The sequence below is a fragment of the Papio anubis genome, chromosome 2 (genome assembly GCF_008728515.1).
Source record: "Papio anubis isolate 15944 chromosome 2, Panubis1.0, whole genome shotgun sequence".
Classification (NCBI taxonomy): Eukaryota; Metazoa; Chordata; class Mammalia; order Primates; family Cercopithecidae; genus Papio; species Papio anubis.
Window position 1 is genome coordinate 55,701,735 of NC_044977.1, and position 24,529 is coordinate 55,726,263.

Consider the following 24,529-nt stretch of genomic DNA (forward strand, 5'->3'; position numbering starts at 1 on the left):
GAGCGTGCAACCTAGATCCCTCACATGCGCGGTTCACAACCGGGTTCAAGGACCTATGAGAATCTAATGCCACCACTGATCTGACAGGAGGTGGAGCTCAGGTGGAAATGCTCTCTTGTCCTCTACTCACCTCCTGCTGTGCGGCCTGGTTCTTAATGGGCCACGGACTGATCTGTGGCCTGAAGGCTGGAGACTCATGTTCTGGAGGACCTGAGATGTTTCCTGGAGGACTTGAGAATTATCGTTTACTCTCAAGAGGAATTGGGATGCCACATCATTGTTTCTCAAAGTGTGTTCTATGGAACCCTACTCTCTAGCCATTCATGAGGATTGTACAAGAAGCTCAGACTCCGGTTATACCAGCTTAGGACACATAGAATTAAAGAAAAATTCTGTGGGGCTTCCTCACATCTTTAGTATGCTGCTGTCACTGGGAGTCACTGTGGTAGGGAAGTGATGTGTAGGGTTCCCCAACTCATAGGACCAGGGAATCCCATGTGCAAGGAACCTCTCTCTATGGGTTTGTTTCGCGGACATAAATTGAGGAATTTACATGTAGATCAATGAAATTTATGCTGATTTATGTACCCCTTCCAACCCCACCCGAAACATTCCTGACCTTTCCATTTTGAAAAGAGATTGGTAAATGTAGCCAGCAAACTTCTCCCCTGCTGACATTTGTTCTTCCATATTCCAGAGCAAGGAGATTGGCCTGCAGATGCACGAGGAGCTCCTGAAGGTGACCAACGAGCTCTACACAGTAAGTTCTGCCCAGGCTCACTGCTGTTTTGGGATTGGGTCTTCTGTCTTCATCACCAGAGCTGGAGGGAGGCAAAACAGAGGTCTGGAATGACCCCGGGCCTTTTTTGCTGTGTTTTATGCTGAGTGACAGTGTGTCATCATGTCAGGATGTAATGACTCACAGCCTCAGCTTCTGATTCTGTACATCTGGGGTAGGGCCTGGGCTTGTCTGGTTTGTCAAAGTTCATGAGAGATTCAAGCGACCTGCAGCTGTGGATGTGTTACCTGCAAGAACAGAGGGCACAAAGTCAAGGCCATGAGAGTGTGAGTGTGAAGGCTCCTGCAGGCGGGGATGTAGGTTTTGGAGTCAGGCAGCACAGGCTCCAGTGGAGGCCCTTCCTTACCGGCTGCGGGACCATAGGCAGGTAGGCAGTTTGTCTGGGTCTCAGTATTTGCATCTGCAAAATGGAGCACGGCTCCGAGGATCACGTGAGGCTATGGGGTGAGCCTGCCTTGCCATCTCCAAGGCATAATTTCAGAACATCACAGTGTGGTCCACAGCTGACCTTGTTACCTGTTTGGAGTCAGTATCTAACTGTGCTTGAGATGAGTTTTAGAATCCAAGAAGGTGAGTGAATGGGGACACAAACACATGAAGCGATGACGCAGGGACTTTCAGACTGTGCTCTGGAGAGCCTATGGCTTCCTCGAGAGGAGTGTGGGGACTCCATGGAGAGGTGTGGGGAGTGGGGTGGGTAGACCCAGCAGGTAGAGCTCCAGGCCCCTCAACCCTACCCCAATCAGAACAGTGGAGAATGGTTATGTTTTAAATAGATAGGTGCCCTATATAGCATTTCATGAAAAGTGTGTTTGTGTGTTGGGGAGAATCTGCTGCTAAAATTGAATTTGAAATCCCTGGTATGAGGAGAAAGAACAGCAGGCTGTGAGAAGCCCCTTCTGTTCAGTTTTATTATCTTTCTATGTTTATATCCTGTGTGGCCAGCAGGTGGTAAATTCTTCAGAGGCACTGAGAGCCTTTGTGGGAGGGCCTGGACCTCAGGTCAGAAAGCCTGCCTCAGATCCCAGCAAGCTATGGAACTCTAGGCAAGGCATTATTTTTCCTGGGTCTCAGTCTCCCAATCAGTAAAACAGGGGTGAGAGTTCTTAGGTAAAAGTTGAAACTTTTAATTCTGTGATTCCAAATTAAGGAGCAAAACTTGAGCTGTAGATAGTTTTTACTTGGGTCATTCTTAGGGTAAAGGAAGAATTGCTGCTTGAGAATACATATTGCTTTGCATCAGCTGGTCACTGGGGGGCAGAACAGCCTGTTGGGTTAAGGCACAGATTCTGAAGCCGGAGATCTGGGTTCAAATCCAGGTGTTAAGTAGAAATACTAGTACCTGCTTAGTGCACATCCTTGTGACAATTAAAGGAGATCCTATATGCGATGCATGCTCAGAACAAAGAGAAAAGAAGAGCATTCTGTATCAGAAGTTCTGAGCATCACTATCATCATCATCACCATCATTGACTCCTCCTTGATGGCTGTGAAGTAGGCTGTTGTACATACTCACGGTGGGGGGAAGGGTGGTGATAAATAATGCAAGCCTGGTAACTGAATGGGATTGTCCTGCTTAGAATTCTGCAGTGAATTTGGCTAGACCAGGTGCTCCCCAGTCTAAGTCCTTTTTATGTTCCTCAGGCTCCACTTTGGGTCACTTTCCTCCACAATGGCAAAACAACTTAGCCCCAATGTCCTGGGACCCCCCAGTCATCCCCATCTAGGTCTCTAACTTTTGCTGTGACCTCCAGCAGGGCTCCTCTTCTTGGTGCCCTCTATTTACACCAAATACCTTCCCCCTCTGCTGCTTTTCCTCTGCAGTCCCTGCTGTCTATACCTACCTGTTAGTGTCACGCTCATTTTTCAAACTCAGACCAAACCCCACCACCTTCAGAATGTTGTTACCTCTCGGCTTCAAGTTCCTATGGCAGATGTACCAAAATCTCTTGTATCTTTATTGTCTATATCCCGTCTTCCAACATGTTGGAGTGTGAACTCCCCGGGAGTCAGGTCTTGGCTGAGAAACACTGCTTGAAAGGCCCAAAGGCTCCATTTGAACCCAACTGTGTGGCCTTGAGCAAGTCCCTTCACTTGTCGGTTTCACCTGTGACAAACGGGACTGGTCATCTTTCTGTGGTTTGTAGACTGGACAAGGCCAGGTGGTGGTCAGAGATCAGGAGGACAGTGTCATCTCTCTGTGTCCTTCGAGGTCCCAGTGCCCAGCACAGTGGCCTGAATCCAGCAGGTGCTCCATGCACACCTCCCTGTGCTGGCTGCAGGGCAGGATGGCTGGACGGAAATGCCGCTGGTATTGGAGACACAGGTCAGGCAGGATGGCTGAGGCCCCAGCAGGATGAGCCATGCCTTGCCATTTCCACAGCAGCCTGGTGACGGTCACCAGGAGCTAGTGGAGGAGGAAGGGTCCCCAGCATTCTCCTTTGGCTGCACGTGGAAGAGTGGGATCCTCATGGTGCCAGCACACCCCCCGTGAAGATCATTTGTTGACTACACACAGAGTCTTCAGTAGTTACTCAGAAACTCAGTTAAATTCACGCATTTGGGTCCATATGCTGTGGGCCCAGAGCTGCAGTAGGGCACAGTGGGGGATCGTGAACATTTCAGAGTCTGCCTCTGTCAGAGTCTTGTACATCCTTGGTGCTTCCAGTGTGCTCGTTGAAGCAAAGGAGGGAGGAGGGAGGGATGAAAAACATGAAAGAAACTGGTCTTACTCCTAAGGAGTTTGGAATCTGGGCAGAGAGATAAGAGTAGTGTGTGATCCACCGGGGCCTGTCGGGGTGGGGGACTGGGAGAAGGATAGCATTAGGAGAAATACCTAATGTAAATGATGAGTTGATGGGTGTAGTAAACCAACATGGCACATGTATACCTATGTAACAAACCTGCACGTTATGCACATGTACCCTAGAAATTAAAGTATAATAATAATAATTTTAAAAAAGAGTAGTGTGTGAACTGTTGATACAACACAAGTCAGAGCCTAGTATGTGCTGGACACATGGGCTCACAGGGGAGGCACCTCTGGGCTTGGCTGTGTAACTTGCCCATGAGCTCTGTGGGGCTGGACCTTGTTCCCCACAGTGTGCCCAGAGCCCCTGGCCAGCCATGCACACACATAGGAGGAGATGGGTGTGTATTAGTTGAGGGAGATGCACATGTGTGAGAGATGGATTGAGAGGAGGAGGGGAGGGAGGGAGGGAGAACAAGAAGAAAAAAGATTCAGAAAAGTGGGCTACTGTGTTCCAGGGTGAGCTTTGAGCTTGGTGCCTTTGGATGGGTAGGAATTAAAGAAGCAGAGGGAATGAGAGGAAGAGAGAGGGAGTTCTCAACAGGGAAGGCAACGTAGGATCACAGCAGTGCACACTGATCACAGACAGACCTGGGTTTGAATTCCTGCTGTACCACTTACCAACTCGGCCAAGTCAATTAACCTCGTTGACTTTCCTTCTCTTTGTTGCCAAACAGGGATGATCCTAACATCTGTAACCACTTCATGAGTGCTTATGATGCATCTCACTCTGTATTAGGTATTGTATATATATTATTTAATTAACACTCTTACATTTTTACAGATAAAGAAATGGAGGCATAGGAAAGTGACTTACTTAAAGCCTTTGTATCAGTTATCAGTTGCTGCATAACAAACTACCTCAAAACTCAGTGACTTAGAACAACCACCATTTTCTGTGCTCATAATTCTGTGGGTCAGCAATTTGGGCAGGGTTCAATTGGGGCCACTCATGTGGTTGCAGTTTTCTGGTCAATTAAAAAAAGAAAAAGAGTCCAAAGTGAGCAAACCCCAATGTGCAAGCACTTTTCAAGCTTCTACTTGTGTCATATTTGCTAATATCCCATTGGCCAAAGCAAGTTACACAGCCAAGCACAGAGTTCTGGGTTAGAAAAGCAAGCCCCCCTCCCCTTGCAGAGTCACAATGCGAAGGGCCATGCCTGCAGCCATGCCAGTAATGATCACAGTCCTCTTTGCAAACAGTTCACTCCAGCCACCCAGCTGCTGGCGGCACTATGTGTCCCAAATTCATGCTTCATTGCTAGGGATTTCTTTTGAGCACTTTCTAGTTACCATGTCTGGTTATACAAGTCTACAGTCCCCCTCCTCCCTCAGCCCCAGGGTCATTACCACAGTCACTGAGGAACAAATAATGCAGAGAAAGGATTTTCCAGTAAGCTCCGCTTTTTTTCTTCTTGAAGTTCTGTAAGGGAGGTGGTGGTGGTCTGTTCAGGGGGTCCTACAGGTGTAATGATGGTGGAGATAAATGCTAAAGGCCACCCATCACTTGCTTTAGAGAAAAGGCTTATCTCTCTCTGGGGCTAGGAAGGATGCAGAGGAGACTACAAGTCTGGGTATTTTGTTTATTCATTCATTCATTCACTCAATAAGCCTAGTCCTTATCACCCAGTCCTTATCTGCTCAGTCCTTAGCACCTTGAGGCTCCCTCGTTTCTAAAGCATGCTAGCATGAGTGTTTGTGCACACATGTGCACACATACACATTTGCATACATGCACATGCAGTTTGGCATGGACCACACAGTAGCACATATGCACATTCACATGCATGCATGTACATACACATACATGCAAGCATGCACACACATGTATCCCACTCCACTTCTTTTCTCTCGAACTCCCATCAGCCTGACACAATATAGCTTTCGTTCATGTATTGGCCTGGGAGAGAAAAAGGGCAGAGGTGAAGAATGTGGACCAGTATGGCAATCCTTCTAGAAGAGGCAAATCAAAACAAAACAACTCACAAACTATAAACTCCACTGTGTTTTCACTATTTGGCTAAAAATGTGTTCAGATTTTCAGTATATCTCTAGATTATGAAATACATGCGTGTCAGTAACTGGTGAACATCCAGCATCCCCCCACCTATCTCTTCCTCTGTGTTCAGCAGCTCTGCTGCAAGCTGTGGGCCGGCCTTCCAAGTCCAGGGCTGCAGGAGAGGCCCAGTGACTTTGTTCTTTGCCTTGTGGGGAGGGCCTGAGGAGTGTCCATTCGTACCTAGCGGCAGCTGGTCACAGGTAGACCCTAACTGGAGCCATGAATCACTTTACCTTTTACTTGTTCAAGCCTCGATTGATTTTGTGTGGGCTCAGGGATATGACATCAACTCTGGGCCAACAGGCAAGTTTTGGCAAAGGTGTCTCCCTCCTCATGACTGCCCTGAGACATGGGGGTGGTAGAGAGAGCTCAGACTGGACGCCCAGGAGCCCAAGTTCTGGTCCCAGCTCCACCCTGGGCTCACTGCTTGTCTTTCTAGGATGACATTCAGGTACAGCCCCACAGCTTCATCCTATCATGGGCCCTCTGTCATTTACTGAATATATTTCTTTAAGTTGACCTCCCCTCCCTTCTTAAGCTTCCCCAGTGTTAGGTAATTAGTGGAAAGCAGCCCTGTGTGCTGGAAGAGCACAGGTGTTAGAGTCAGCTGGGCCTGACTTGAAGGCCCTGCCACACAAACCCTCTGAGCCCAGTCCCTCCCTGGAACATGGGGTTGCTGCCAGTTCATTTGTCTGGATTATTCTGGGGAGAGTGATTGGCATAGAGTATAGCCCAGTGCCTAGCAAACCTGAGTCCTGAGTCATTGTGTCTTTTATGAAAAAATGAGGCATAAATATTTTTCCTACATAGTTCGGAATCTTTCTTCTCCATTCCCCATCTCCACTGGGCCAGCCAGAGCCCTAAGAATGTTTTGCTGGAAAACGTGAAACCACCTCCTCCTTCATTTCCCATCCTCCAGGCCTGCTGTCTGTGATGCTGGCTCCATACTTGAACTGGATGACTTTCCTTTTTAAAAAAATTGTTTAATATTTAAATTTAGAAGTAGAAGATACGTACACTTGTTTAAAAAATAAATAAGATAGTAATTAAACAATAAAAGAAGGTACACAGGAAGAAGCATGCCTCCTGACTCTTCCTGCATCTCCGTATAACCTCAGTTACTAGGTTACTAGTGTCCAGTTTAGCCATGTCTTCTTCCAGAGATCCTTTATCCATCAATCAGCACACACATTTGGGCATATCCCACACATTCCTGTTTTATGCAAGTGGTGACAACTGTACTTATTATTCTGCATCTTGCTTTGCTTTTGTAGGTATATTTTGGAGATTGTTTCATCTCATGAATAACTAGAGCCTCCAATCATATACAGTGCTTATTGAAGGCCAGGGGCTGGTCTAAATGCTTTGCATGTACTGATCCGTTTCATCCTCATCATAACCCTTTGAGGTAGGTGGCATTATGACCTCTTCCGTTCTGCTTAGGACCAGTTCCATCCCTGGATGACACTGTGCACGCACCCAAAAAATTAGCGAGGCATGTTAGCGGGTACCTATAGTCCCAGCTACCTGGGAGGCTGAGGTGGGAGGATTGCCTGAGCCTGGGAGGTGAAGGCTGCAGTGAGCTGTGATTGCACTACTGCACTCCAGCCTGGGGGACAGAGCGAGACCCCATCTTAAAAAAATTAAAATTTAAAGTTAAAAAATAAACTACGAACCTGCATTTATTGTGGAAGGAAATGATACTTCACATTAGCAGATGAAACACAGTTTGGTATAAATAGAAGCGTTCTGTTAGTTAAGTGAAAATCAAGCAGTGTTGTGTATTCAAGCTTGTGCCTGCCGGAGTGGCAGGCGAGAAGCTCTGAAGATGTGTGGGCACCGACTGGTTTTTCCTCCTGATGTAATCAGAAGGATCCTCAGAGAGCTGAAAGGGGTTAATAAAAGTAAACAGTGCCAGAAGGTACACAGAGAGAAGTGTATCTCTTGACTCTTCCTCCATCCCCATATCACCTCGGTTGCTATGTTACTAGTGTCCAGTTTGGCAGTGTTTCCTTCCCAAGACACCGAAAGTCACCTTGCTATCGCAAGTGGAAACACTGACCCAGTGCCAGATAGTGGGGCTCTGGCATTCGGTTTACGCTGTCTGTGGAATGAAGGTGTGGAGTTTGAGGAATACTGAGGCTCCCGCCAGGCTTTGATCTTCATGCCACTGTGCCCTGGAAGGGAGACCAGGGTCCTGGCTCAGACTCAGGGCAAGGCAGCTCTTCGGGGCTGTCACAGCCTGCCAGCCAGGGTGTGTGCACAGTGTCATCCAGGGATGGAACCGGTCCTAAGCAGAACGGAAGAGGTTTCCCTCTAGGTAACCTTCCCCTCTCTTTCTGCTGTCCTGCCCATACACCTGTTCACTAAGAATACATGTATTGATCGTCAGCATATCCAGACCATGAGATGTGGCTGTACACTATGATGGGTGTCTTAGTGGGGATACGACAGTGTGAGGGAACTTGGAAGAAGGGGTGATGAAATATCCTGAGCATCAGGAAGGCGCCAGAGAAGAGATGGTATCTGATCAACAGTCGACAGTTCCTGGGTGCAGAGAGGGGCAGAAGGAGCAGCACTTAGAGTGGTGAGAAGCAGCACCTGGGATGTGGGAGGGAGCCTCTGCCCAGTCAGCACTGCTCCTAAGTCACTGCACTGAGCCTGGCCGGTTGGAATCAGGACTGATATGGGTAGTTGGGGAGGCTCAAAGGGAAAGAAGTCTGCCTTTTAGGATTCATTTAGTGGCAAGGGACTGGAATCCAGTGCAAACTGGCTTGGATAAAAATGACACTCTATTGAATCACATGAACATGTCGCACAAGTCTAGCTGGATCCAGGGGCTCACACACTGATTTGTCTGTCTCACCAATACAGCATGTACTCTGTGAGACCAGAGACCTCATCTGTCTTCTATACTGTATTTTGACTGTAGTGCATTTGGTACCTGACACATAAATAAATATTTAATAATTGAAGGTGTAGCTGTTCTCCCCACCAATATACTCACTAGATCAAAGGCAGTAGAACTATGCCTCCCCCATTTTACCCCTTTCCCTCCTTCCCTCTCTTCCTACCTTCCTTCCCCACTCTTTCCAATCCATCCATCCATCCATCTATCTATCCATCCATCCATCCATCCATCCATCCATCCATCCATCCATCCTCCATCCATCATCCATCAATCCATCCATCCATCCATCCATCCATCCATCCATCCATCCATCCATCCATTTATCCAGCTTTGGGAATCAGTCTCCCATTTCTGGTTTGTTTTCCTCTACGTGGACTTCGTGATCTGGCAGGCTTCTCCCGTGTGGTGACAAAGGTGGTCCCTAGTACTACAAATTCTCCTCCCATTAGCCTTTCCCCATCATCCAGTGGAAAGAGAACACTCCCTTCCCAGTGTTTCCAGCAAAGCCCCAGGGTAGCATCTAATGGCCTAGCTGAGCTTCCTATTGTCAGATGAACATAAGTTTATGGATTGGCCAGGCCAGGGTCTCATGGCCACCCCAGGATTGCAGGGTGATGTCAGCTTCCCATGAACCACGTGTACTGAGAATAGTGGAGGGGAATTTGGGGGATTTCCTCAAAATAAAATTTGGGGGGCTGTTCCCAAAGAAGGAAGACTGGATGAATCTGGGCAGAGAAAAACAACAGATGTCCACTGAGGGGGAGTCCCTGGGGGAGGATGAGGAAGTGGTTCCATTGGCTGGTGCTGAGACATACCTGGTGTTCCTCCAGCTATCAGCTGCTCCTCAGTCCTGTTTGCCTCCTGCTCCCCTGGGCTAATGCTCACTCTGCTCCCTTTGCCTGGGACACTCCACCCCCACCCCAAGCCCTGCTCACCCATCTAACAGCTACTCTTCCTGCAGTGTTCAGTTTAGATGTCACTTCCTCCAGGAAACCTTCCTATAGTGCCTAGGACTCCCTTCATCATTGCACTTATCACACCATGTGATCATCACTTGTACAATTGCCTGTATCTCTACTACAGTGTGGATCCTATGAGGGTGGCGACCTGCATGTCTTCCACACTGTAGTTTTGCCTAGCATAGTACCTGGCACATAATGAACTGCTCAATAAATATTTAGTGATTGACGGTACAGCTATCTCCCTACTTCCAATTATGCTCAGCAGAACAAAGGCAATAAAACTGTACCTCCCTCATTTTACCCTCCCTCCCTGCCTTCTTCTCTTCCTTTCTCCCTTTCATCCACTCTCCCTTCTATCTACCCATCCTTGCATTTATTCACCCACCCACCCATCTGTTCATCTGTCCATCCATCCATCTACCCATCCATTCAGCCATATTCATTGATCCATTGATCTTTTGATCTGTTGATCCAGCCAGTCCAGCCAGAGTCATTCATTCATGCAAATGTATATTGATACTTGCTAGGTAACAGGCTCTGCTCTGGTACAGAGAATACTATCATGAACAAGATCCTGGCCTCAGGACTTTGCTTCTCTTTTCCTTCAAGGAGGTCTTGGTCATGCACTAGCCTAGGGTTTCACCCATACACAAATGCTGGAAGCAGAGAGCCACTGTGCCCAGGGACAGCCCTGTCTGCAGGGTGGAAGAGGCACACAGGGACTGCAACATTGAGAAGCTGTTTTCTAACAACTGATCCTTATCCTGCCCCAGGTGTTCCTTTATGGATGCTGTTAACTTCCAGATTCTGTTTGCCTTCTTTTGCATTTAAATGAGGGGCTGAAAGATGGTGCAGATAAAACTTTGCTGTTTTCAGAATCTGAGGATCAGGGAAGAGGCAAAAGGCAATGTGTGCAAAGCAAAAAGCAGTGTGATTACCAGAAGAGGCAATGCTTAGCCGGCAGCAGACCCGGCCTGCAGTTCCAGCTTTGCCTGGCTTTTCGTGTGACTTTGGACAGCACTCTTGCTCTTTTCTTTTCTTTTCTTTGTTTTCTTTTTGAGATGGAGTCTCGCTGTGTCGCTCAGGCTGGGGTGCAGTGGCACAATCTCGGTTCACTGTAACCTCTGCCTCCTGGATTCAAGCGATTCTCCTGCCTCAGCCTCCTGAGTAGCTAGGAGTACAGGCGCCCACCACCACGCCCAGCTAATTTTTGTATTTTTTAAGTAGAGACGGGGTTTCACTATGTTGGCCAGGCTGGTCCCAAACTCCTGACCTTGTGGTCCGCCCATCTTGGCCTCCCAAAGTGCTGGGATTACAGGCGTGAGCCACCACGCTCAGCTCACTCTTGCTATTTCTGAGCCTCCATTTCCTTAAGTGAGGGGCTAGGACACCAAGAGTTATGGAGGACCTTTTGGCCCTTACATTCTGAGAACACATGCAACTGAACTGGGTCCAAGAATAGTGATCTTAAGTGACACGTCCCTACGAGGTCCTTCCCTAGACTCCCTGAATAGGGTCTGGAGGGCTGGAAAGTGAACCCATTAGCTGGCATCAAGCAGATGGGTACCTCTGAGGGGCCCTTCATACATCCCCAGTTCGGTGTTTCTTTGGCCTCAGCTGAGCTCCTGCATCTGCCTCTGCCCCTTCCCAGCCCCAGGCACACTGCTGCTGGCAGTTGGTCACTTGACAATTTGCAGTTGACAGAGCACTTTCCCCATCTACCCCCTTCTGATCTTCACCAGGTGGGCACGGAAAGGACACACCTCTCCACAGCCACCCAGCAAGTAGTGGGAAGGCTGAGTCTCAAAACCAAGTCTCCCTAATTCCAGTGGGCTGGAGGCGCCTTTCACCCGTTTTACAGTTGAGAAAGGGGTACAGGGGAAGCAAAACAAGTGTGTGTTCAGTAGGCCCAGGCTGTGGGGTCAGCCACCTTGGCTTTGAACCCTGACTCCACTTGCCAGCTTTTCACCTAGAGAAACTTACTGACCTATTCTGGGCCATGGTTTTCTCATCTATAAAGCAGGGATCATAGGATGCCTATCTCATAGGGGTTTTGTGAGAAATAAATGAGTTAATATAGGTAAAGTGCATAAAGCAAGGCCTGGCATGTAATAAGTGCTCAATAGATGCTAGCTGCTATCATTGTTGTTACTGTCATCACACTGCCTCCCAGGTTTGGGGAAAGGACTCATTGAAATGCTCCTTCACTAGAAGGGCTCCTAGAAAGAGGTGTGCAAACTTTGAAGTAATAGATAAGGTTAAATATTATTTAATGCATCCTGGACTGGCAATATTGAGCTAACTGTTCTCATCTATTGAGCTAAGGACCATTCATGCTGAAGCCCATGTATCAGGTAATTAAATAAAAACATCTAGAGGATTCTGGGTACAAATAGAATCCTTTCAGAGAAACCTCCAGGTGAACTCTTTGGTGGCAGCTGTCTGTCATAAGTGACCCTGGGCAGTGGAGTTCACTGTTATTCTTGGAATCAGGAATCAAGTAGATCACGGGAGTTTGGTCCCAGGGTATTTGGGTTATCTTCTCCAAGCATGGGATTTTTGGAATGAAGTTTAGAGGCTATCCTGGGAAGTTTGGCCTGTCAGAGCACAGGAAGAGTACTCTGTGGCTCAAGAAGAGTAGAAAATTATGTAAAGGGAGAGAAAATAAAAAAAGAAAACTAGGCAAAGAATATGTGCGAATTGAGAACACCCAGCTGGGCTGCTGACCTTGAGTGAGTGGATGGATGCATGGTGATTGGACGGGAAGATCTAGCTGTAAATAGAAAGGCTGTCTTTTCCCCTGAACTACCCAGCGCAGATGACAGATTCGTGGCGAGGCAGGCAGACTCAGAAGCCAAAATAGAAAAAGGAGATGTAGCAGGAATTGTTGAACGCAGACAGGGATGGGATCCAGACATGAAAAACACCAGCAATATGGTGGTGAGGCAAAGAAACCAGGGTTGTCTGTGGATGTGGAGGGACATGTCGAAGGGGGAAGGTGGGGTCCTGGAGACAGCTGCAACATGTGTTCCCACCCTTTAGCCACACCTGTTTTATATTATTTTATTTCTTCTTTGCATTCCATCCATTTTTGCTCATTTGTAATCTCCCTAAAACTCCTAGAAACCCCCTTCCTGCTGATTTCATCCTCTCCGTATGCCAGTTCCACCAAGACCATATCCAAATGACTCAATGGACTCATTTATTTTATTTTTATTTTAAGTTCCAGGATACATGTGCAGGACACGCAGGTTTGTTACACAGGTAAACGTGTGCCATGGTGGTTTGCTGCACCTATCGGCCCATCACCTACATGCATTAGCTATTTATCTGATGCTCTTCCTGCTGCCACCGCCCCTGACAGGCCCCAGTGTCCTCTAAACCAAGGCATGAAGATCATCAAAATAGGCACCTGCTTTGATTATCTGCAAGTCTGCAGTCACCCCTTTTGGCCACTAGATGTCGAGAACGCATCAATATGGCACATTTTCTGGTCCGTTGAGTATTTGGATGTGATCTTGGTGGAACTGGCATACAGAGAGGATGAAATCAGCAAGAAGGGGGTTTTTAGGAGTCTTAGAGAGATTGCAAATGAACAAAAATGGATGGAATGCAGAGAAGCAATCTTTCCACCAAGACCCACGAAGAAAAGTTGACTGCATTTTAAATCTTGGTATTGTTTTACAAGTTTGGGAGATTTTTAGGATAAAGGAAGAAGGGAGAAACATGGCTTAAAAATATATATATATATTTTACATTAGTTAATGTTCTCCAGAGCTTTTAAGCATTTCCAAGTGAGCATGTTTAAGGTTCTTAAACCCTGAGCCCAAATCAGGGATGATAATGATGATGATGATGGTGGTGGTAGCACCTGATGGATACCTCCATGGCTCTTACTATGTGGAAGGTATTATTCTCAGCACTTGACAGAAACTGACTCATTTAGTGCTCACAAGCAGCCTAGGAAGTAAGTGCTATTATTATCTGTGTTTTACATATGACGAAGCAGAGGTCAGAGAGGTTGTGTGACTTGTCCAAAGCCACACCGCTGGCGAGTGGGAGCATCAGGATTCAACCCAGACATTTGTCCATATTCCTACCTTCTATGATCTGCAATAGATGTTGCCACATTGACTCCTGGGCTGTGGCAAAGGGAACTTTCTGAGCAATGAATCAGTGCTGTGATTTAATGATAAAAGTCACAGAGGCTGGGTACAGTGGTTCACACCTGTAATCCTAGCACTTTGGGAGGCCGAGGCGGGTGGATCACCTGAGATCAGGAGCTCAAGACCAGCCTGACAAACATGGTGAAACCCCATCTCTACTAAAATATAAAAATTAGCCAGGTGTGGTGGCGGGCACCTGTAATCTCAGCTACTTGAGAGACTGAGGCAGGAGAATCGCTTGAACCCAGAAGGTGGAGGTTGCAGTGAGCCAAGATCGTGCCACTGTACTCTAACCTGGGCAACAAGAGTGAAACTCTGTCTTAAAAAAAAGGCACAGAATTCCTCATTCTAATAAACTCACTTCACAATACTTCAGATGACAAGGAATAAGATTTTAGGGTTGGCCAAGAATTCATTCTGAGTTCTCCGACTTACAGGGCTTGGTTAGATATGAGCACATTTCATTCCCAGGGGGAAGCCTTTATTCTATTAGCTGTTATAGTAATCCAAACCACAGAAGAGAATGAACAAGGTCCAGGAGCCATGGATTCCAGAAGTTTCTTAGCATAGAAAGATGATCATACACTTGGCATTGCAAAAGAAAAGTACATTTCTAGTTGGGGACCAGCAAAAATGCTATTGGTATGGAGCAGCCCAGTCAGTGTTCAAGCTACTAAAAGTATTGATGCCTGCTCAGAAAGTGGTAATGAATTAAAGAAATTCATTAAGGGCTGGGTGTGGTGGTTCACAGCTGTAATACCAGCACTTTGGGAGGCTGAGGCGGGAGGATCACGTGAGCCCAGGAGTTCGAGATGAGCTTGGACAACATGGCAAAACTCCATCTCTATTTATAAAAAAATGATACAGACAATCTAGGATGATCTGGTAGAAAAAGTGGTGGATTAAAAGTGAGAGTCCAGATGTCCAGTATGGTTAAATATGTGTTTACCATATGACCCTTCATCCCACCCCTGGGTATTTACCTAAGAAAAGTGAAAATACATGTCCACACAAAGAAATGTACATAAGCATTCATAGCAGCTTTATCCAAAATAGCTAAAAACTGTAAACACCTTGAGTAGCTATGGACATATGACTAAGTAAACAGATTGTGGCATAACCATGCAATGGAATACTTAGCCATAAAAAAGAAGTTCTGATATGTACAGCATCATCAGTGAATCTCAGAAAAATTATGCTGAGTAAAAAGAGGGCTGACCCAAAGGAGTTTATATTGTATGATTCCATGGAACTGGATTCTGGAACACACGACAGAAGGCAAACCTATGATTGGGGCTGGAGTGGGGTAAGGTATTGGCTGCAAAGGGGCATGAGGGATCTTTCTGGTGTAGCGGAAGTTCTATATTTTGCTTGTGATCCTGGATACCTGGATGTAAAGTTTGGTGTCTCTGCACTGATACTTGGTGATACTTGGCACCTCTGAGCCTCAGTTTCCCTGTTTGTCAAACTGAAAGGTTGTTGGATTAGATGATGTCTAGAATTTCTTCTGGCTCAAAAATTTCCCCTGTAATAACAATATTCATTTTCTATTATGGAAGTAGAGTAGCAAAGTGCCATTTGCCTTATAGGAATTGTTTCCTTTTTTTTTTTTGAGACGGAGTCTCGCTCTGTCACCCAGGCTGGAGTGCAGTGGCATGATCTCGGCTCATTGCAAGCTCCACCTCCCTGGTTTGCGCCATTCTCCTGCCTCAGCCTCCCGAATAGCCAGGACTACAGGCACCTGCCACCATGCCTGGCTAATTTTTTGTATTTTGTTTAGTAGAGACGGAGTTTCACCATGTTAGCCAGGATGGTCTTGATCTCCTGACTTCGTGATCCTCCCACCTCAGCCTCCCAAAGTGCTGGGATTACAGGAGGAATTGTTTTTATAGGCAAGGATGAATTTATTCCAGAGAGCATAGAATATCTATTGGGTTACTTAATGTTACTCATTTTGGGTACAGAGCCATTTGCAGCCCATTGTACTTCAGGAAACAGCTGAGAAAATGATTTGTGTGTAAGAAGGATGTTCCCCATTCAATTCCTGTGGGTATGTGAGGAGGGGCTATCCCTGAGGCACTGGGAGGAGAGGGAGGGATGCCACAGTCACTGCTGGCAGGGCTAGAGAGGATAGCTGAGCAAGGGCTGGGCTTGCCTTGTCACTTCTGACAGTGCCCAGATGCTTGGAGCTATGGTTACCCTTTTAAATTTCCTCCTTATTTATTTATTTATTTATTTATTTATTTATTTATTATTTTTTAATTTCCTCTTTACTAGCCCATGCCTGGCTCTTAGTTAGGGTTTAATGATGTTGTTGATGATATCCAGTCCTCAGAGAGTCTGTGCAAAAGTAAAGGAAGGCAGGTGCCCAGAGCGTGTTGTGGGACCAGGGCAGCAGCCAACTAGAGCGTAGAACTTGGTATGGAGCCAGGAGCAACAGAGAGGGCCATGCTGGGTCATAGCTGGGTGCTGATTTCCCCTACTTGTGCGCCCCCAGGTCATGAAAACCTACCACATGTACCATGCAGAGAGCATCAGTGCAGAAAGCAAGCTGAAGGAGGCTGAGAAGCAGGAGGAGAAACAGTTCAATAAGTCAGGAGACCTCAGCATGAACCTGCTCCGGCACGAGGACCGGCCCCAGCGCCGCAGCTCTGTGAAGAAGATTGAGAAGATGAAGGAGAAGGCGAGTGGGGGCCCTGGGCTGGGAGCGATTGGGGACAGGGCACAAAGGGGAGGGCCATGCTCTTGGCAGACAGCCTTAGCCTTCCCCCTTTTTTCCCCACATCCCAGTGGGGTGGTGGGGGGTGTGGGGGATGGGACAATGTAGCCAGTATCTCTTCTTTTGGAGATTGGTATTCTAGTGGAAGCAGGGCCGGATGTGCCCCTGCTAGCACTGGTTAGGCCTGACTTAATGCTAAAGTCAGCAGGCAGACGAGGTGCTCAACTCACAAGTAAGCTGAACTGTGATGAGATTCACACCCAGCAAGCACCTTCTCAGATGACCTGGAATCACCAGGCATTAGTGGGAGCAGGGGCTTGTTCCAGAGGCCAATTTACTGGCCAAGGGTAGGGGCTGGGGGTGAGGGGGAACTGATTACTGAATGTGTCTCAACAAGAGGAACCAGAACCTGGAAACCTGGTGAAAGGCTCATTCCAAAATTGCCATTGCCAACTCAAAGAAGAGAGAGTTAAAATCCCTGTGTATTGATTCTGGAAAAGTCCTTTAGTAGGGTGTGGTGGAAGGAATTCTAGCTTTGGAGTCAGATGGGCTGGGTTTTGAAAATGCCACTTTTATAACACCTCTCTGAGCTGCAGTTTTGAAATCTGACAGGAGTGGCAAATTCGTCTCATCTCTCATGTCAATTCTGATCAATTGCCCAGAGCGCTGGACTGAGAATCATGAAACCCTATCCAGATTTAGTCAAAAACAGTGCTGTAGGTCTGGCCACGGTGGCTCATGCCTGTAATATCAGCACTTTGGGAGTCCAAGGCGGGAGGATTGTTTGAGCCCAGGAGTTCGAGACCAGCCTGGGTAAAATGGCAAAACTCCATCTCTATGGGGGGAAAAAAAAAAAGGCGAAGAATTTGAATAGATGTTGCTCTTAAAAAAACATGTATGAGTGGCCAAAAAGGACGTGAAAAGACTGGGCCAGGCATGGTGCTTCACTCCTCTAATCCTAACACTTTGGGAGGCCAAGGTGGGCAGATTGTTTGAGCTCAGGAGTTCGAGACCAGGTTGGGCAATATGGCAGAACCCCATCGCTACAAAAAATAGAAAAATTAGGCAGGTGTGGTGTCATGTGCCTGTAGTCCTAGCTACTTGGGAGGCTGAGGTAGGAGGATTACCTGAGGGAGGTCGAGGTGGCAGTGAGCCATGATCACATCACTGCACTCCAGCCTGGGCAACAGAGTGAGACCTTGTCTCAAAAAAAAAAAAAAAAAGATCATCTCTATCATTCATGATTAAGGAAATGCAAATCAAACTCAATGAAATGCCACTTCACACCCACAAGGGTAGCTAGAATTAAAAAGGCAGACTAGGACCGGGCGTGGTGGCTCATGCCTGTAGTCCCAGCACTTTGGGAGGCCAAGGCGGGCGGATCACAAGGTCAGGAGATTGAGACCATCCTGGCTAACAAGGTGAAACCCCGTCTCTACTAAAAATACAAAAAATTACCCAGGCGCGGTGGGGGGTGCCTGTAGTCCCAGCTACTCAGGAGGCTGAGGCAGGAGAATGGCGTGAACCCGGAAGGCTCACGAGATTGTGCCACCACACTCCAGCCTGGGTAATAGAGCAAGACTCTGTCAAAAAAAGAAAAAAAAAAAAAAAGGCAGACTATAGGAAGTATTGGTAAGAATGTGGAGAAATTGGAATCTTCACACACTACTAGAGGGAATGTACAATGATTCTATCACTTTGGAAAGCAATCTAAATGTTAAACATAGGCTAAGTTACCATGTGACTCAACAATTTTATTCCTAGGTATCCACCCAAGAAAAATAAAAACATATGTCCATTCAAAGACTTGTACATGAATAGCAGTACTATTCATAATAGCCAAAAGATGGAAATGACTCAGATGTTCATCTGCTGATGAATGGTTGAATAAAATAAAATGTGGCATATCCATGTGATGGAATATTATTCAGCCACGAAAAGGAATGAAGTACTGACGCACACTGCAACATGAATGAACCTTGAAAACAGTGTGCTAAATGAAAGAAGTCAGTCACGAAAGGCCACATATTGTACAATTACATTTATGAAATGTCCATCATAGACAAATCTATAGAAATAGAAAATAGATGATTGGTTTCCAGGGGCTAAGGAAGAGGAAAATGGGAAGTAACTATGAATAGGTGCAGGGTTTCTTTCTGGGATGATGAAAATATTCTAAAGTTAGATAATGATAATGGTTGTATGACTCTGTGAATATAGTAAAAATAAATAAAAATAAAATAAAATAACCAAGCAGGGAATGATAGGACTACAACACAGGGAGAAACAGAGAAGTAGAGTGAGTGCTGACTGGAAGTCTGGAGGCTGATTTTTAGTTCAGAGTTTTATTTTTAGTTCGATTAGCTACTTGGCTCTTGGGCAAGCCACTTCTCTCCAGTTCTCATTTCCTTGTCTATAAAATAGATGAGTTTAACGAAAATACCTTTAACATCCTTCCTAGGTATAACATTTTATGAGTCTATGAAGGGCTAAACATGGTCTCAGGGTCATGGTCATAGTGGGCCACTGGAAATAGGCCAAGAATATCAAAACTCTCTATGGGGCTCGGGTCCATGGCTGGTGTAGGATGTAACTGCCAGGACCCTGGAGAAAAGTTAGAGATCTCTGAAGAGAATTAAAAGGTTGAGAACTCACTGTGGGATAGGAAGGTGTAAGAATGTCTAGGCGAAGGAGGAAAACCATTTATTTACAGAGACCTGACTTTTACGCAGCAATGGGACTCATCAGTCTGCAAGGAGCAGGGGACAGCTCTGCAGCCCGCTTACTCTTTCCTGCTCCATTCCCAGGCTGGCCCAGACAGGAGCAGCTCCCTGGGAGGCATTTGGGTCCCAGCTGAGATGGGCCGCTCTGGCTACCTCACCCCGCCTCTCCCCACCGCTCCCATCCAGTCATCCTCCTCCCTCCTGTCCTCCAGTCACTGAAAATGACTGAATACCTACCCTGTGCAGGGACAGTTCTGGGCGCTCCAGATCTAGCAATGAACAAGGTAGATCAAGTCCCTAACCCCACTTATATTCTAATGGGAGGTCACTGACAATCAACAAATAAATGAAAGGGTAGGAAAAAAAAAAACAAAAAACAACAATTTCAGGTGGTGGAAGTGCTTATAAAGAAAAGAGTCGGGCAGGGGTGGGCAGAGGGAGTGGGAGAGGTAGATGAGCTTGTTATTGAAGGCCAATCTGGCCTCAAAACCTTAGGCCAAGGCTGAGGGAACCATGAGTCTGAGGGCCTTGAGATAGGAATGAACTTGCCGTCTTAAAGGATGAATCAAGGAGGCTGAGCAAGTGAGGGGGAGCATGGGGGAAGGTAGAGCTTGAGAAGTGGATGGGACCAGGCCATGGAGGGCTTCTCAGGCGCGAGCAACAGTTTGGTTCGTCACTGGAGGTTGCTGGGTAGGGGTCTCATTTATTGATTGATTGATTGAGACGGAGTCTCCTTCTGTCACTTAGACCTGGAGTGCAGTGGTGCAATCTCCGCATACTGCAACCTCTGCCTCCTGGGTTCAAGTGATTCTCCTACCCCAGCCTCCCAAGTAGCTGGGACTACAGCTGTGGGCCACCACACCCAGCTAATTTTTGTATTTTTAGTAGAGATAGGGTTTTGCCCTGTTGGCCAGGCTGGTCTTGATTTCCTGACCTCAGGTGATATGCCTGCCTTGGCCTCCCAAAGTGTTGGGATTACAGGCCAATGCTCCCGGCCAGGGATCTGATTTACACCCTACCCTAGCAAGGACAGTCGGAGGCTGCTGCTTATCTAGTGTCCTCATCGGCTGTGCAGGTGCAATGTAAAGGGGCTGCCTGAGTCCAGGTCCAACCCTTACTCATCTAGCAGTTGGAGGTCTTCCATAGATGTGTCTGTGCAGGGCTTGGGTGGCAGGAAGTTACTATAAAGAAAAAAAAATCACTGGGCCGGGCATGATGGCTCATGCCTGTAATCCCAACACTTGGGAAGCTGAGGTGAGAGGATGGCTTGAGGCCGGGAGTTCCAGACCAGCCTGGGCAACGTAGTGAGACCCCACTCTCTCCAAAAAACTGTAAAAACAAAAACTAGGCAGGTGTGATGGCATGCATCTATAGTCCCAGCTATTCAGGAGGCTGAGGTGGGAGGATTGTTTGAGTCCAGGAGTTAAGTCTCAAGTGAGCTATGATCACACCACTGCACTCCAGCCTGGGTGACACAGCAACACCCTGTCTCAAAAAAAAAAAAAAAAAAGTCACAAATCCCGTCCTCTTAAATGGCTTTTCTTACTTCTACTCTTTTCTTCTTCCAGAGGCAGGCCAAGTACTCTGAAAACAAGCTGAAATGCACAAAGGCCCGGAATGACTACTTGCTCAATCTGGCAGCCACCAACGCAGCTATAAGCAAATACTACATCCATGACGTCTCCGATCTGATCGATGTGAGCTCCCTGGGGAGTCTGGGACTGAGCAGGGCCCACATCTGGGCTGGCACACGTCACTGGCTGAAGGAGGGGCTGGTCTTTGTCTTTAGCTGACATTCTGGGGTAGCCAGGGGTCTTTTGAGCGCTGCCGGAGGGGAGGGGCAGTGAATGTTTGGAAGCAGGAAAATGAGTGTTACCTCGTGGTGTCTATTTTCATGAGTGGGACATGGGCCTCTGGTGGCCCCAGTGCAGTTGACTTGGGCAGTCGTATATCCAGTGCCAACTTCCCAAGTACCTTCCTGGACACCAGGTCCTTTGCTGGGTTTGAGGGATTCAGGGGTGAACCATACACAGTTCATGCCTTGGGGGATTTCCCAGTGTGGTAAAGGAGATGTTATTGGTAATATGTTTAGCGCCCCTAGGGCCACTCAGCCAGACACACATACATGCGAAAGAAAGTAGCGAATGAGGCAGACTTAATTATGCAGATCAGCTTTGTGTGGGGAGGTTATCTCGGGAGAAATCGGGCAGCTTAAGCAAATGGAGAATGGAACACTGACTCCCAAGTGCCAGCTGTGCAGGACACGCCACAGGGACAAGCAGACTGGGAGAAAGAACACTGTGAGCGGAGGCGCTGGGGAGGGCTTCTTTGTCATCTAAGTAGGAGCCAGGACTGTTTCTCTCGTGTCCCCCTTCCTGCACAGATGGGGGAGCTGGCCCTGTCCATGCTTAGTAAAGGCTCGGTATTGGTTGATGGGCTCTTTTCCTGGTGTATCCTGTCGGGAAGTCAGGGGGCTCCTGCTTTTCCCATGGCTCCAGAGGGAGACCCATTCTCAACATCGCAAGGAGAGGGAGCTCCCAAATGGCCCAAGGACAGACCTTCCTCTTTCCTACTTTTCAACTTTCCTTTTTGCCCTTTCAGCCCTTTTATTGATTCATTTACCATATATTAATGGAGCACGTGCTGTTGTCTGGAACTTGAGGTGCAGGAGCCAGTGGGTTGGCCCTCGGGGAGCGCACCTTACCAAGGACATGTTGATAGATGATTTTGATACTAAGTGGCAGGGGTCACAGTGAGGGAGGTAGAGGGAAATGTGGACCCCTGGAGAAGTAACACCTGACCAACTCTGAGTGGGGAGAACATCAAGGAAGCCTTCCTGGAGGAAGTGACCTCTAAACTGAATTCTGAAAGAAGAGTATTCCAGGCAGAGGGGATGCATGCACACCACCCTAAAGAAGAGAAAGATGGGCCAGGAGCAGTGGCTCACGCTTGTGAACTTTGGGAGGCCGAGGCGGGTGGATCATGAGGTCCGGAGTTCGAGACCAACTGGGCCAACACAGTGAAACCCCCGTCTCTTAAAAATACAAAAATTAGCTGGGAGTGGTGGTGGGTACCTGTAATCCCAGCTGCTCGGGAGGCTGAGGCAGGAGAATTGCTTGAACCCGCAAGGCGGAGGTTGCAGTGAGCCGAGATCCCACCATTGCACTCCAGCCTGGGTGACAGAGCGAGACTCCATCTCAAAAAAAAAAAAAAAGAAAAAAAGAAAAAAGAAAAAAGAGAAAGATGGTGAATATAGGGAGCCTAGTTCTGCTATTGCGCAAATCTCAACCGCAACTCCCGCTGAGGGCCGTGGTGTGGTTTGTGCAGTAAGATTCCAAAGTGCCTTGGGGCCTCCGGGATGGAAGATTCAGCTGTGGAAAGGGAGGTAATTGTAAGTCATTGTGGTGGCCGGCGACCACCCCTCCACACCCTGGCTCTCACCTGTAACCTTCTGTTGTTGCCTCTCCCCAAGTGCTGTGATTTGGGCTTTCATGCCAGCCTGGCCCGCACCTTCCGGACCTATCTCTCAGCTGAATACAATCTGGAGACTTCTCGCCACGAGGGACTGGATGTCATCGAGAATGCAGTGGACAACCTGGATTCCCGAAGTGACAAGCACACAGTCATGGACATGTGCAATCAAGTCTTCTGCCCTCCACTCAAGTTCGAGTTCCAGCCCCACATGGGGGATGAGGTAGGCTTCCCCCTGGAGCCCGGGCTTGGGGCTGCCTCCCTCTGTTCCCCCATGTGCTCCAGAACATCAGCCCAGGTTGCACATACAGGAAGTTTCTATCCGAGGCCTGGGGTCAAGCTCCTGGTTCATGGGCTTCCCCAGCCGAGGAGTTTACCACTAATACCCTAATCTTACTGTCTCAAGTGCCCCCCATGCAGAATTGCAGCACCTTGGCTTCCTTTACAACCCCTCCCAGCTATGTCTAGAAGACTCCAAGGGAGCCCCAGTCTGCACACAGGCTCATGTTCTTCCCCCAGATGGCCAGGTGAGGTCCCTGGGAAGCCTGGGCCTCACTGTAGCCTCACCACAGCCATTCAGGCCGGTGCATTCCACCAGGGCACTCCCTTCCTCCAACACTGCAAGCCTTTGATATGCCAGACAATCGAGTTTCCTTCAGTGCTTGTACTGCTCAGATCCTTGTTACATTCTGAAAAAAACAAACAAACAAACAAATGAAAAACAAATGGGAAGAAGGCCCTTGTGACTGGCCCCAACACAGCCCTACTAGTTACCCAAGGCTTACAAAATCCCTTATGCAAATAGTTGCCTGAGCTTATGTGTGTCACTGCTCCCTCTGGGCATTGGGGGAACCCACTCCAACAGTGTCCCTGACCCAGCCAGCGTCTGGGTCCCAGTGAGGCTCAGCTGGGCCATCCGTGGCACCTGCTAGGAGGGGAGGGGCAAGGAGGCATCTGAGAGGATGGCATTTGCTAGACCCTCTGCATGACTCTGCCCACTTGCTTCTGCAGGGCTGCACTGCTGTGCCTGCCCCATCCCTCTACCATCAGCTCCAACTCTTTTGATCCATCACCTGGACCTGAAAATGCGGGCCTCGTGGTGACCACTGGTGACCATAAACTTTGGGTTGCCCAGTCAGTGGCAAATAACTAATACTGTCCAGAGCGCCCTACTGTCCCTTGTGATCCTAGCTGTGATCCTGGAAGGGGTGAGGTGCACATGCCTGCCAGCAGCCTAACCCGCAGGTGACACTAGAGTCCCACATGAAAGGTGGAGGGCGGTGGCTCACGCCCCTGTAATCCCTGGCACTTTGGGGAGGCCGAGGCAGGTGGGATCACTTGAAGCCAGGAATTCAAGACTAGTCTGGGCCAACATGGTGAAACCCTGTCCCCTGTTAAAAAATTGGCTAAAATGGCAGGTGCCTGTGTCCTGTGCCTACTTGGGGCTGCTGAGGCAGGAGAATCGGCTTGTAACCTGAGAGGGCGGAGGTTGCAGTGAGCCGCAATTTGCCCCACTGCATTCAGCCCCGGGTGACAGGAGTAGGATCCTGTCTCTCAAATAAAATAAAAGGCGGAGGGAGAACAGCATTTCTCAGGTGCTTCCCCTCCTCCAGCCCTCACCCAGTCAAGTGCTGGGGGATGAAGAGCTCTGAGCTGTGAGAGTGCATTGTCTCACAGCTGCCTTTACTGTTCAAGTGCATAATGGGAGTGTGCCCTTGGATTGTTTCCCATCTGGGGTTTTTCCTACTTTCCTCTTAGGTGGTTGCTTTCTTGCCACAACTTCTTGCCTTGAAATTAACCAATTAATTTTGCTTAGTAAGATTATGTTAAGGCTCTTTGTAAACCTTCACTTGCTTCCCAAATGTAGATCATGACTGAAAGGCCACACCTGGCAATGGCAAGAGGGCAGA

General features: G+C 47.9%; 1 protein-coding gene across 8 annotated transcripts in view; it reads left to right on the forward strand.

Moving 5' to 3' along the window:
• SRGAP3 (SLIT-ROBO Rho GTPase activating protein 3) overlaps nt 1–24,529 on the forward strand; it is a 315,323-nt gene that overhangs the window by 219,909 nt on the left and 70,885 nt on the right. For all 8 annotated transcript variants that reach the window (XR_643522.4, XM_021933198.2, XM_021933193.2 and 5 more), the window contains exons 4-7: nt 698–760; nt 16,204–16,389; nt 20,717–20,845; nt 22,621–22,842. Coding sequence is in view for 7 of the 8 variants with exons in the window: in XM_021933198.2 (XP_021788890.1) it covers nt 698–760; nt 16,204–16,389; nt 20,717–20,845; nt 22,621–22,842 (600 nt within the window). In the remaining variant the exon portion in view is untranslated. The remainder of the gene's footprint in view (nt 1–697; nt 761–16,203; nt 16,390–20,716; nt 20,846–22,620; nt 22,843–24,529) is intronic.